Source organism: Lycorma delicatula, chromosome 1 (genome assembly GCF_047948215.1).
Source record: "Lycorma delicatula isolate Av1 chromosome 1, ASM4794821v1, whole genome shotgun sequence".
NCBI classification, from domain to species: Eukaryota; Metazoa; Arthropoda; class Insecta; order Hemiptera; family Fulgoridae; genus Lycorma; species Lycorma delicatula.
Genome location: NC_134455.1, coordinates 220,203,630 through 220,218,835, shown reverse-complemented (window position 1 = coordinate 220,218,835; position 15,206 = coordinate 220,203,630). Strand labels below are relative to the sequence as shown.

Here is a 15,206-nt window from a genome sequence, read left to right as displayed (position 1 = left end):
AAATTTGCAAAGCCACGATAAATGAATATACTGTGTAGGATGTAACAACTTCTGAGAGAGCATCGATAATCATAATGTAATCGAGGAATATCGACCGTGGGTACAATTGCGATGTCGTTCTACATTGGTGAATTTCCTCAGCTGATTTAAGTTAAAACTAGAAATTTGTTAGTGTCAATTTTATTATTGCATTACAGTTGTGCTTATGCATGAAAAGTAACGTGATAGTTATCTGGATTAAGGTTAAGCGTAATTCTAAGGTATAACATTGGTTAGGGGAAAATGTAATATTGAATCCTGAGTGAGGTTAAGGTGTTTTGTGTAAATTGAATCTTTTTTGAGATATACCTGAATTTTGTATTTACTTTTCATAATGTTTACCACATTCATAAGAGGACCTATATTTAATATTCTGCTTCGTGTTTGAAAGCTGGAATTGTAAATGCACCTTGTTTAGAAACTCATGGTTGTGTTAGGTTTAATAAGTGGTTATTTAATGAATAAGACGCTTTAAATTTCGGTTGTTTTGTGTAGATTTTAAAATTTATCTTTAGTCTGAAATATTTAGGTTTAACATCTTTATGATGTTAAAATCGTAATTTTAAGTATGTTCTTGATTTTTCTCGTATCGGCTCTCGGTAGATATCGAAATGTGAAAGTTCAGATTAGATGACAGACTTGTAACAGTTTTATCTGATTAAGTTTTAATCGTGGCTTTTATGTTATGTCATATAAATCAGTATTTCTTTTAGTCTTGCTTCCAATTTTACTTAAAATTATTTTCATTATGAAGTATATGGTTTACTTTCAAACAATAAAGTGCGTATTACAAATAGTTATTTCTTTTACTTTCATTGTTATTAGCTACATTTAACTTACCAACTTATGTCACATTATCTCAGTATTTACTGTCGTAGATATTTCATCGAATTTGTACCACATTTCATTAATCCAATACTGTTTTTCATTGTAATAAACTGTCACTTTTTATTTTACCCATAATGATAACCCTATTGTTCTTTCAAAAAAAAAAAATGGAATAGTCTGCTTTCAGTATTGATGCTTTCACTTAAATTTTCTTGTGGTATTTCTTTTTTAAACTCGCCATGAAATTCTATCTGCTACTTTTAAATACAAAAAGGTTTATTGGTAGTTTTTTTTTTTTAACATTGAATGCATCGTTATTGGCCGCCCATCCTGATTTTAATGCTCTAAAAGTGCCTACTTTGGCTATATTGAATGTGACATATGTACTATTAGCTAAATGATGTATGCATGTATGTAACTGCATACATCAATATCAGGTTGGTGGGGCAATGGTTATTTTATTACTTATAAGATGCTGATGAAAATCTGATTCATGAATGTGAGAAAAGTATGCTCTTTTTATGATGTAATAACTTAAGTAGCACAATGCTTAAAGTAATTCATAGAACTTCTACGTGTGTTATTCTCATTAAAATTTTCAGATCTTAGGCCTACATAGTAAGCCTAAGATCTGTTTACTAATAATGATTGATAGATTGTGGGTATACATTTATTTTTTGTTTTTAATTATTGCATAAATCAAGTCTTTTTTAAAGTAGTTCACTGAAATTTTGTTTTCAGGTTTAAAATGAGTTCAGGTTTTATATCAGAAAATGAGCTAGCAGAAAAAAGAAGATGTCGTCAAGAAGAATGGGAAAAAGTTAGGAGACCAGATCAGCCGCTAGGTAAATAATTATTATTGAACTGTGTATTTAGAGTAGATTTTGTTTTTAAATTTACAAGAGAATTTTTCTGTATCAATTTAACATGGGTTTGGATATTGAGATCTTAAGATTCTCAAGCCATTTGCTCTGTTGTAGTTTGTAACAAACTGCTGTGTGCTTTCTTGAAAAAACATGATAGTTGTTCATGTAGCAGACTATGATATTTAAGCCTATATGAAAGTATTATGCTAGTTTAAATATATATTTATTAGGATTATTAGGCTGTTATAATAAAACTATTTCTATTATTTAGGAACCTTTTTGTTTCATACTGTAAATTACAAATGTGTAATAATTTTATTATATTATGTAAAACAAAATAAATAAACCTTCTAAATGAATATACAAAAAAATAGATAAAAATGTATATTTTTTGCCAACTTCATCGGTTTTATGCTTCATTTTTTCTCTCATGATTAATAGAAGAAATTTGTTTTATTTTCAGCATATTTTAATTGTGTAGTTTCTAAGATTCTGTCCCTATCACATCCTGTAATGGATTTTATATTTAATTACCTAAGTGCTTATAATTAACTTTTATGAACTCCCAGTAGAATAGTAGGAAATTCTGATATAATTAATCCATTAATAAGCTGTTCTGACAATTTAATTACTAACCTATCTTACACACTCTGATGATTTTTGGTTGAATTTTGTCTATCTGATTTTGTGGCTTACTTACCATTTTTTAATGGTAAATGAAACTTAGAATGTTGGTTTACTTCAAAGCCGTATTTTCTATTCAATTTTTAGGTATTGTAAAAAAATTTGGGAAAAATCATATCCGTAACAGGAAGTTTGATGAAGAATTAGACTTTAAAAGTCAAACAATGTTAGTAAGTCTTGAAAGCTATTGTTAAAAAATTTAGACTTCTAATTTGTCCTAAAATATAGCTGATTAATGACATAACTCCAGATCTCAAGTATCTCAATGCCGTGATTTTTTTAGGTTAATGTTACCCTGTTAGTTAACTAAAAAATAATGGTAAAGTTTGTCTTCTAAATATTGCTTTTAATGTAATCATCATAGTCTTGTTCCATCCTGAGTCAAATGAAGTTGTGTTAAAAATTATAACTTTTTTCTGAAAGAAATTAAGTGGTCTATTTTAGGTTTAGAATGGAATGATATCTCTGTTCTAGTTTTTAAAAAAAGCCACTCATATTTTAATAGAGGTCTTGGTTCATAGTAATCAGTGTTACTGAAAATTGTAATTGCACCCTTTTTACAAGAAGAAATAGAAACACGCCCTTCAAACAGCGGTGAACTTAGTTTAAACCATAACCGAAAACTCTTAGGAGTGAAAGTGTACTTGAAGTTTTGATAGAAAAGCCACCTAAATGTTCTAATGGATCAGTGTTCTAAGTGTCTCAATGTGCTGATGCTATTGCTAGTCAACAGTGGGGAGCTGACACTTCAATGTCAAAATGGTTTTTATTGTCATACATTAGGTTCAAGATGAATTATTGCAGCAAAATTTGAGGATCTGCTGCTGCCCCACACATTAATAAGCTGAAGCTAACACAATCAGCAGGGTTGAGATGTTTAGGCTGCCCTAAAATCATGCCCATCATAGCCATCGAAATTGAGCTTAGAGCTGGATACTGATGTTCTTTGGTGGTTGGGTTTCAATTAACCACACATCTCAGGAATGGCCAGCCTGAGACTGTACAAGACTACACTTCATTGGGGTATTCCATTTTAATTCAACAAATTATCAAAAGTTTTATTGTATCACTATTTTTGGTGTATAATAACTACCCACCTTTTAGTGGCCAAATAATATTTTTTTTATACTTAAAAACAAATTTTTTCTTGAATAGTAGACTATTTTCTAACTTGCCAATAGGTAAAAGCAGCCATTTTCATCACTTTTTCCATGAGCTGTAGCATTCTTATTTTACATCACACAGAGGTCAGAAAGGGCTTTTTGGAAAGAGTAAAGATGAAACTTCATCTTAATGTACTCAACATTTTGTTACATAACCAAATCTTATAATGTGTACTGAAGTTACGTTTACAAATTGTTGATTTTTAACATTTTGGGCCCAAAATAAATAATGAAGGTCTTAGGGTAACAGGCCTGTTTTTTTACATTTTAACTCTTATATACTAGTAGTACTTATAAAAAATAATGATAAACTAAGGTATAATGCATAGCGGTTCAAAACGCATAGCGATAGAATCATTGTAATAAGGATAAAATCAAAACCTAAACCGACAATGATATTTAACGTCTAGATGCCTACAAGCGCCCATGATGATGATGAGGTAGAGTGTGTATACAAAGAGATTGATGAGGCAATTAAACACATAAAAGGAGATGAAAATTTAATAATAGTTGGAGATTGGAATGCAAGCATTGGAAAAGGCAAGGAAGGAAATATATTGGGGGAATACGGGCTGGGCAAAAGGAATGAAAGAGGGGACCGACTTATAGAGTTTTGCACGAAGTATAATTTAGTAATTGCCAACACCCAATTTAAAAATCATAATAGAAGAATATACACTTGGAAAAAGCCAGGCGATACTGCAAGGTATCAGATAGATTATATCATGGTTAAGCAAAGATTTAGAAATCAACTCGTTGACTGCAAAACTTACCCTGGAGCAGACATTGATAGCGACCATAATTTAGTGATAATGAAATGTAGATTGGGGTTAAAAATCTGAAGAAAAGGTGTCAGATGAATCGGTGGAATTTAGAGAAGCTTGAGGAAGAGGAGGTAAAGAAGATTTTTGAGGAGGACATCGCAAGAGGTCTGAGTAAAAAAGATAAGGTAGAAAATGTAGAAGAAGAATGGGAGAATGTGAAAACTTAGGCGGAATAAAGAGAACTGGTAGAAAACCTTGGGTTTCAGACGATATATTACAGCTGATGGATGAATGTAGAAAATATAAGAATGCTAGTGATGAAGAAAGTAAAAGGAACTATCGGCAATTAAGAAATGCTATAAACAGGAAGTGCAAACTGGCAAAAGAAGAGTGGATTAAAGAAAAGTGTTCAGAAGTGGAAAGAGAAATGAACATTGGTAAAATATACGGAGCATACAGGAAAGTTAAGGAAAATTTTGGGGTACATAAATTAAAATCTAATAATGTGTTAAACAAAGATGGTACACCAATATATAATACGAAAGGTAAAGTCGATAGATGGGTGGAATATATTGAAGAGTTATACGGAGGAAATGAATTAGAAAATGGTGTTATAGAGAAAGAAGAGGAAGTTGAGGAGGATGAAATGGGAGAAACAATACTGAGATCTGAATTTAAGAGAGCATTAAAAGATTTAAATAGCAGAAAGGCTCCGGGAATAGACGGAATACCTGTAGAATTACTGCGCAGTGCAGGTGAGGAAGCGATTGAGAGATTATACAAACTGGTGTGTAATATTTATGAAAAAGGGGAATTTCCATCAGACTTCAAAAAAAGTGTTATAGTCATGATACCAAAGAAAGCAGGAGCAGATAAATGTGAAGAATACAGAACAATTAGTTTAACTAGTCATGCATCAAAAATCTTAATTAGAATTCTATACAGAAGAATTGAGAGGAGAGTGGAAGAAGTGTTAGGAGAAGACCAATTTGGTTTCAGGATAAGTATAGGGACAAGGGAAGCAATATTAGGCCTCAGATTAATAGTAGAAGGAAGATTAAAGAAAAACAAACCAACATACTTGGCGTTTATAGACCTAGAAAAGGCATTCGATAACGTAGACTGGAATAAAATGCTTTATTCCAGTCAAATTAGGGTTAAAATACAGAGATAGAAGAACAATTGCTAACATGTACAGAAACCAAACAGCAACAGTAACAATTGAAGAACATAAGAAAGAAGCCGTAATAAGAAAGGGAGTCCGACAAGGATGTTCCCTATCTCCGTTACTTTTTAATCTTTACATGGAACTAGCAGTTAATGATGTTAAAGAACAATTTATATTCGGAGTAACAGTACAAGGTGAAAAGATAAAGATGCTACGATTTGCTGATGTTATAGTAATTCTAACCGAGAGTAAAAAGGATTTAGAAGAAACAATGAACGGCATAGATGAAGTCCTACGCAAGAACTATCGCATGAAAATTACAAAGAACAAAACAAAAGTAATGAAATGTAGTAGAAATAACAAAGATGGACCACTGAATGTGAAAATAGGAGGAGAAAAGATTATGGAGGTAGAAGAATTTTGTTATTTGGGAAGTAGAATTACTAAAGATGGACGAAGCAGGAGCGATATAAAATGCCAAATAGCACAAGCGAAACGAGCCTTCAGTAAGAAATATAATTTGTTAAATCAAAAATTAATTTAAATGTCAGGAAAATATTCTTGATAGTATATGTTTGGAGTGTCGCTTTATATGGAAGTGAAACTTGGACGATCGGAGTATCTGAGAAGAAAAGATTAGAAGCTTTTGAAATGTGGTGCTATAGAAGAATGTTAAAAATCAGGTGGGTGGATAAAGTGACAAATGAAGAGGTATTGCGGCAAATAGATGAAGAAAGAAGCATTTGGAAAAATATAGTTAAAAGAAGAGACAGACTTATAGGCCACATACTAAGGCATCCTGGAATAGTCGCTTTAATATTGGAAGGACAGGTAGAAGGAAAAAATTGTGTAGGCAGGCCACGTTTGGAATATGTAAAACAAATTGTTAGGGATGTAGGATGTAGAGGGTATACTGAAATGAAATGACTACCACTAGATAGGGAATCTTGGAGAGCTGCATCAAACCAGTCAAATGACTGAAGACAAAAAAAAAAGGTATAATGATAAGCTTAGGGTAACTGGCCTGTTTTTTACCTTTTAACTATTAGGTACTAATAGTGCTTACAAAAAAATTGGACTGTTACCAAGTGTCCTTCATTAAAAAAGAATGGCCGCCAAATCGTAAGATTTTGAAAATGTCTCATTTTAGGGACTCAAAAACCACATGTGGGACAGGTGGAAAAAATCTGAAATTTTTACAGCAGTAAGTATTTTTTAATGTAATTTAAAACCATATAAAATATATTTTGTTACTCAAAGAGGTTGATGAGTAATGAAGCCATCAAAACTGCTAAAAATGCTGTTCCTTCTAACCATGAACAATGTATCCAAAAAATTCACACAGCTTGTATTTTTTCAGATAATAATGTAAGCCTATTATACAAAATATTTTGATATGTCTATAATGAGCTTATATTCTAGGCAGTTTGTTACTTAAGGTATGACTCGTACACAAAAAACCCATGTTTAAATACAAAAGTGAATAGACATGCATGGTCTTGAATATTTTCATAATCCTGAATGTAAACATTGTACAAGGTTCAGTTACTTTTTTTATTTCAATGTGATATGTTGTATTATTGCTAGTGTTAATACTGTGGTTAGGTAATGTACACTTTGTTATAAAGTAATTTTATTAGCAGTGACCTCTTATGCGATATATTTTATTTTTAATTTTATTAATTACAGAAATTTTTGTTTTAGCTATAGAGAAACTGGGATAAGACAAAGTGAGATGCAATTGCTAGTTTTATAATTTATACTAATTGTATTATTATTGTAAGAACCCTTGCGTTTTATAAAAAACGGATTATGAAGTATTCAGTTGGCATTTACACTGAAACAGTGTGTCACAAATTGACTTACAATAAATCTTCAGTATCGCACAAATTTTAGAGTTTATTGCAAATAACATTGATATGTTTAAGAAGTGGATGTACTGAAACAAAATATATCTGTATTTTTCACAAAACCGAATATTTAGATAAGTATTCTTATTAATGGTAAAAGTTGCTCTGACCCATTTAGCTGTCACACTAAACCGATAAAGAAATCTTTTCAAAAAAAAATCTTTGACACTTTCAACAAGCAATCCAAATTTAAAATTAATTCCAGGCAGAGCACTGTGTACAAAATACTTGAGCAAAATACAAAACCCACTATATCAAGATGATATAGAAAGTGAATCGGAATGTCAAGATATATTTGAGCCTCAATGTGTTATAGTCGAGTTGGTGAATAAAGCTTGTTCAGCACTTGGCATTTCCTCCGTTAAGGTTCAAAAATTATCGAGCAGCGCAAAGGAACCAATTTTTAAAAATAGACTTACAAAAATAGCCAAGTCAGTTACCAGTAAATTAAACGATTCCTTTGATTTAAATATTTCTTCAGAAGAAACCAGTTTAGTACCACAAAATTATGCTGATTTAGGTAGGGAACATGAAGAATTAATCATTAAAATAAAGAATAAAATGAAAACAGTTACATCAACCCAGGAAAAAATTAATATTTTGTTTATTACCAAGCAGCTGGAGCATTTAAAAAATTCAAAATAAGTTTAGTGTTAGTCAGTATTTAGCCTGTCAATCCAAACAATTAGTTAAAACAAGTGGAATTTTTCCACAAATCAGCAGAAAGAAGTAACGTAATTGATGAAAATGTTATTAAATGTATTCAAGATTTTTACCCGAATGATGAGCACAGCTGAATGATGCCAGGGAAGAAGGATTGTCTCTGTAAGACAAGCTGACTGGAAGAAAATTAATATTCAAAAAAGGCTTATCTTATATAACTTAAAATAACTGTACGCAGCCTTCAAAGAAAGACATAATTTAAAAATTTGTTTTTCAAAATTTGCTGATTTAAGACCTAAATTTTGTGTTCTGGCTCTTGGGTCAGATATTCAATCTGTTTGTGTGTGTATCAAAAAATGAACACACACCAAAATATAAAACTCATGCTATCTGCTCTAAAAATGAAATTTGATCATAAAATTCTCCTTTCAACCATGGTATGTGATATAGAAAATGAAATGTGCATGCTATCACACTGTGAAAATGTCCAGGCACTAATGAAGTGTTCAGATTTCTGCAAGAGAGCTGTGATAATTTTGATTCTGAAATTATCTTCAAACAGTGGGTTTCTGTTGATCGTTGTGAACTAACTACTAAATTCTTCTATTTCAAGAGTATTTAGATAAACTTACTGAAAATTTAAACAATCTAAAAAGACGTCATTTTGTTGCAAAGAAACAAGTTATTTCCTCAACATGAAAAAAAACTTGTTACAATGTATTGTAATGGGAGACTTCTCTCAAAATTTTCTTTTTGTGATACGGGATGAAGTCCAGTCATATCACTGATCAAAAACTTGCCATGGCAACATCCATTTCTCATATATTTTAAAAAAGAAGGAAAATTACAAAGCCAAAGCTACTGCGTGATTAGAGAGTACTTAAAGCACAATACTACATTGTTCTTCTTCCAAAATAAGTAAAGTAAAAACATTGTTACCACAAGTTAATTTTTTTTTTTTTTCTGATAGCTCCTCAGCCCAACATAACAACAACAAAAATTCATAAATTTGTGTTACTATCAAGAAGATTTTGAAATCACAGCTGAATGACTTTTTATTGTCTTATACCATGGAAAAGGACCATGTGATGGTATTTTTGGAACTGTAAAAAGGACTGTGACTAAAGCAAGCCTTCAAAGGACAGTCAATAATCAAATTGTTACACCTTCTGAAATTACAATTAAAATATAACATTAATTTTCTGATCTAATAAAGATATTCAAGAGACTGAAGAATACCTCAGTTCTTATTATCAGGTAATTACAACAGTCCCAGAAACAAGAACCTTTCACAGTTATGTTCCAGTAAGTCAAAAATGTATTCTGAAAGCCTGAGTGACCTCTGAATCAAAAACACTTACATTAGTATCAGTACATAAGGATGTTAGTGTTTTTGATTTCTTTATAGGTTTTCCAAAGCCAGAGTGTAAAAATTATGTCTGCTGTGCATATGATGGCAAGTGGTGTTAGGTGAAGTCATTGAAGTCAAAATATATAAAAAGAAGAGGAATATAGAATACACTTTTTCCATTTGCAGAGTCCTGGTACCTCATTCAAGAAATTATTGAGGGATAATCAAACATGGATTCAACTGGAAAATATTTTAAAGATTCTCACACCTTCAGAGCTTTTTCTATCAACTACTGGAAGAGGACAAAACATTACATCAAAGATGAATGATGACTTATCTGTTCTACTCAATAAAAAAATGGCTGAATACTAAGTTATGTTAGTTAAGTTTGTTCTCAAAAGTGCAAGATTTATTCATAGCTTCCATTAGCAGTAGTAAAATAAGGTAAACGTGAATCAAACAAAGATATTTGAATTGTTTATAATTTTGTAATTATTATTTATCATTCTGTAATTGACTATTTATCATTTTGTAATTGACTATTTATTAATTAACAATTTATTCATTCTAGTGAGTTTAGTTGTAATTTTTATAATTTGAAAAAAATACATAACATCAGTATTTTTGGATACATTGTTTACGGTTAGAAGGAACAGTGTTTTACCGGTTTTTACTACTGTGACTACAGTGTTTTACCTTACCAGCTTCATTACTAGTCAACCCTTTTGAGTAACAAAATAAATTTTATATGGTTTTAAAGTACATAAGAAGTACTTACTGCAGTAAACATTTCAGATTTGCCACCTGTTCCACGTGTGGTTTTTGGGCCCCAAAAATGAGACATTTTCAAAATCTTATGATTTGGCAGCCATTTTTTTTTCATGAAGTATACTCAGTAACAGTCCAACGTTTTTTTTATAAGTACTACTAGTATATAAGAGTTAAAATGTAAAAAACAGGCCTGTTACCCTAAGACCTTCATTATTTATTTTGGGCCCAAAATTTTAAAAATCAACAATTTGTAAATATAACTTCAGTACACATTACAAGATTTGGTTATGTAATAAATTTAATTTTGAGTTCACTAAGATGAAGTTTCATCTTTAATCTTTCCAAAAAGCCCTTTATGAGCTTCTGTATGATGTTAAATAAGAATGCTACAGCTCGTGGAAAAAGTGATGAAAATGGCTGTTTTTACCTGTCTGGGAGTTAGAAAATAGTCTGTTACTAAATAAAAATTTTTTTTAAATATAAAAAAATATTTCTTGGTCACTACAAGGTGGGTAGTTATCATATACCAAATATTATCAAAATAAAAAATAGTGTTGGACTGACCATTTGTTGAATTACAATGGAGTACCCCTATTTACATTCATATATGTCATCCTCTGAAGTAATACCTTATGATGTTTCCACAGGCTAAACAGAAAAAAGAGAGGTTTGGAGCTGGTGCACCTATTCATAAGTAGCCAGATTTGGAACAAATTAGTGTATATCTAAACCTTCCCTAGGACCTATCTGCTGGGAACTTTCATGACTATGGGAGTAAAGCAATCCTTTACCACCAGAGTGAAAACAATAACACAGACAATGCCTGTAGTGACCCCTGACAAATCCCTCTTAGCTACCCAGAATCTTGGAAACCTGGGAGATAATGGAAGTGGCAGGCATCACTGGAAATTCTTATGAAAATGAATAGGTCTGAATCTGCAGAAGCTCTTAAGTCAAGAAACTAGTGAAATGCTAGTAAACAAATATGATAGGTTTGTGAAAATCTACACCAACAGATCATCCCAACCCCATAGGGGGAAGACACCCACCTTGTGACTTTACTGGAGGTCATTTTTAGACCCTCTTAACTGATTACATCTCACAGTCATCAGTCAGGCCTTACTAGAAATGCCTCGGCAGACATTTGCATCATTAAAATACAGATCAAATTTCGCCTTCACGTAGACCTCAAATGGACATCTTCAAATCCAACCTAACATAATTTTCTCAAACTAACTGTCCGAAACCGTGGAAGCGCGAACCCTGCACCTAGTCCAGATTTGACAGCACCATTTGTGACTGTGAATGCTTCAGAAAATGAACAAGTTTAAGTTAAATCACTGCTATATTAATACCAATCAAAATTTTGTCTTATGCAACATAGAGATTCAGACCTACACCCAATTAAGTTGACCAATTTAGGTCACCTAACAAGGGGAACGCAACCTCATTCCGGTCCGCTCAGGAGCCAGGGACAAACCCCGCACCACCAGACAGTCCCACCATGCTGTCTCGCGTGGCATTACCAAGTCACGATCATGACCGCCACTGGCGGAGGGAAGCCACACCCCCGGTCGCACAGATTAACTTACCCGGCGGCACGACCATCCCTACCAGCAGAAGCCCCAAAGCGAATCACAAGCAATACCAATATAACTGTGGCATGATGCCAATGCACCTATCTCCAACCAATCCAATCCCTAAGCTGAGATCCTACCCAGGTGGAACCCTAGCCACCTGGGATCCTACTATGATCAAGTACTTCGATTAAACGCCCTCTGCAGACCTTCACTGCAAAGATGCAAAGAAAACCAGCCACTACAGACAACTCCTCGCAGATCATCCAGTTAATATGGAAATCCAGAAAGGAATGTGTTCCATCAAATTCCCTAACAGCTTGTGAACGTTCAAACTTATATCGAGGACAGACGTAGAGAACATGATCCACTTTATCATCAGTCCCAAATTCAGGCATTGACTCGAATCCACCAAACGAAACCTAGCCAAACTCGCTCGAAAGGCACCATGTCCAGAGAGAAATTGTGTGCTATACTGATTTGGGAAAACCCATTCAATCACACCTAAATCAGACACTATAGGAAATATACCATGTGTGTAGCAACCTATGGGTTATTTGTCCCACCTGATCTGCCAAGACGCAAGGCCCCTGTCTTCAATCTCCTGCTTTCATTCTGACATCAGTAGGTTATTTTCCTTGGAAATGGAGCGTTCCTTACGCTCATTAGCCAAGATATGTATTGGTTTGACTCCAGCTATAACACAGACTGCCACCCACAAGATTGTTCTGTAACCACCTATAACAGTCAGCATAAGGAGTCACTGGGCCCGCAGCAAAATGTCCGCGCAATACCTAAAAGCTATGCACACCAACAGGTCAGTGAACCTGGCTCAAGCCAAATCCAGTACATCCAACACCTGAAGCCATCGACAGGGAACCTTACTCTGTAAGACTTTGGGGGTTGGCGTAGCATCAGCATCTTTTCTTCCCATTGCATGCAGACTGCAGACCAGCAAAACACTTTATGCTATAAACATACACTACACAAATTACAACATATACTACACAACAACATCCTACAATGTTTCTTCTCACATTTACACTCAGTGGTGTTGCGACATCTTACAAAATGCAACTGTAACTCAAGATGGAAAATATCATGCTGATGGATGGATGGCTATACGTAGTGAGTCTTGAATGATCACCTTTGGGCACCTGGGTGAAGTAGTTCACATTGTATTTAGCTCTAGTCTCTGCAGAGGTGGTCTCCTGTATTTCCCTGGTACTCGTGGGACCAAAATTAGTAATCCACAAGAAAACATTATGATGGTTGGAGGCCATCTGAAAAAAAACACCAAAAATAGTCATGAAAAGGTCTCAATCAACATTGTCTGGCAAGGCTAACATTAATGTAAATTGCAATGCATATCGTCCACAGTTTAAAAATATTAGATTTGTAGTTATGCGAAGTAATCAAGAAAGTAACTAACTCCACAACGTCTTGTCTTTCCTGATCAACAAAGTGGTAACAGGATCAAGTGGCTCACCAAAGAATATCAAAAAATTAAGAGATGGATCGATACTAATCGAAACATTTAATGATGATCATTAAACATTTAATGATTCTCTCTTATGCCTCACAAACATGGGCAATATAAATCTAAATACAACATGTCTCAAAATCTTAAACACAAGCCGTGGAATAATATTTTGATAGGACCTTCTTGAAATTAATGTTACTGAAGTAGCAGATGAGCTACATTCTCTAACTGTTGCAGAGGTGAAATGAATAATGAAATACCAGAGTGGAATAGAAGAACCTACCCCAACCCACAGCAATGTTTCAAATGCCAAGGGTATGGCCACACTGCAGTATCTTGCTTGAAAATTGAGAAATGTGCTAAAGAAGGTCACAATGACACAAACTGCCAAGACGATGAAAAATGTACAAACTGCAATGGTTCACATTCAGCTTGCTCCTGAGATTGTTCAACTTTTAAAGGAGAGAAAGCAATTTTAAAAATTTGTACTGAGCAGAAGCTATCCTTTCCAGCCACACAAAGAGAGTATAAAAAGTCATTGAACTCTTGTAACATGGTTAAACCAGATGTCTCATTTACCACTGCTTCGTAAAGACAAACCTCTGAAAATATAGGTAATCAACTGTGCAGATCCTGCAGCAAGTTAAATAAGCTTACTGAGATTTTATCTGACAAGTTGCTTCACCCACAGTCACTATCTTGGAGCCAATGAAAACAAACAAGAAGTCATTAGTTACAGCCGCAAAATCAACAAAAGTGGAAAACTTTCAAAAGCTACCCCTAAAGTTTTGCCTTTATGGCCAGGAGTGATAACAGCTGGCAGTAAGGCGTCTAATAAGCTCCCTGTTAAGGGACCCCACACAAACACATTCTCTGGATAATCTACAGCTTCCCATTTTTCAAAATCTTCCCCACCATCACCACCACCTCATATATGGAGGATATTTTATGTGGAACGACCCAACTCTAGATCATTGCAGGTTATTAAAATTAAAAATTCCAAAAAGAAAAATCAAATGCATAACTAATTTTATATATATATATATATATAAATGTAATTCTATATCTGTATATATATGTATAAATGAACATTGATATATGAACATTATCCAGTAGAACATTCGAGATCTTCATTCCTGGATTGAAGAGATGTTAGGGTGATACGTGCAGAATAACCTTTAGTAATGTGCTTCCAGGAAACCCCTTCTACAAAAAGATGCAGTAACTCTCAGAGACTATTTCTGTGATTGATATGACTCTCATAGACAGTTGAGAAAGTGGTGGGGTTGCTATCTTAATGCAGAACGGGGTATAAGCTACAAGGACACTGCAAGTTACATTCCAGCAGTCGTCATAGAGATCTCTGTTCCATGTAAATAGCACATATGCAATCTATACCTCTCACCAAAATCCATGTTTGATACACTAGACATACAAAATCTCCTTCAAATTCCATCTCCGTCATTAATAGTAGGATACTTTAATCCCCACCACATTTCATGGAGCTCAACAATCTGTTCCCCTTGAGGAAATATAAACAGAGTGAGACAGGTATTGGACTTATGTTTGCTGAGTGATGGATCATACATGTTTATGTTATCATCAACTTGTACTTTGTTCAACATTGACCTCTGCTTATGCTCACCAAGTTTACTTCCTCACCTTAATTGGTCTGTTTGTGACGACTTTCATGTCAGCAACCATAAACCAATTATAATTGCTTTTGTTGCTGACCACATGATGAACAAAATACCACAGAATTGGATTGTTGAAAGAACTAATTAGAACAATTACCATAAGGCCTTCCCAATACAGTATGATGATAGTGCTGACGCTCTACATCAATGTACCTGTTTTACTTCCTTGGTACTCACGATTGCTAGTAGATTCATTCCACAAACATCAGGAAATACTAGGTGGAATGACGATTGCCAAAATG

General features: G+C 33.6%; 1 protein-coding gene across 6 annotated transcripts in view; it reads left to right on the top strand.

Moving 5' to 3' along the window:
• Positions 1-28: 28 nt before the first annotated feature.
• The window catches only part of LOC142328811 (PSME3-interacting protein), a 51,415-nt gene continuing 36,237 nt past the window's right edge, over positions 29-15,206 (top strand). For 2 of the 6 annotated variants that reach the window (XM_075372870.1, XM_075372860.1), the window contains exons 1-2: positions 773-819; positions 1,609-1,712. In XM_075372870.1, the coding sequence (XP_075228985.1) occupies positions 788-819; positions 1,609-1,712 (136 nt within the window). In that variant the 5' untranslated portion in view covers positions 773-787. Of the gene's footprint in view, positions 261-703; positions 820-1,608; positions 1,713-15,206 lie in introns of those variants that run through there. The other 4 variants (XM_075372890.1, XM_075372879.1, XM_075372896.1 and 1 more) reach the window with 4 other exon arrangements.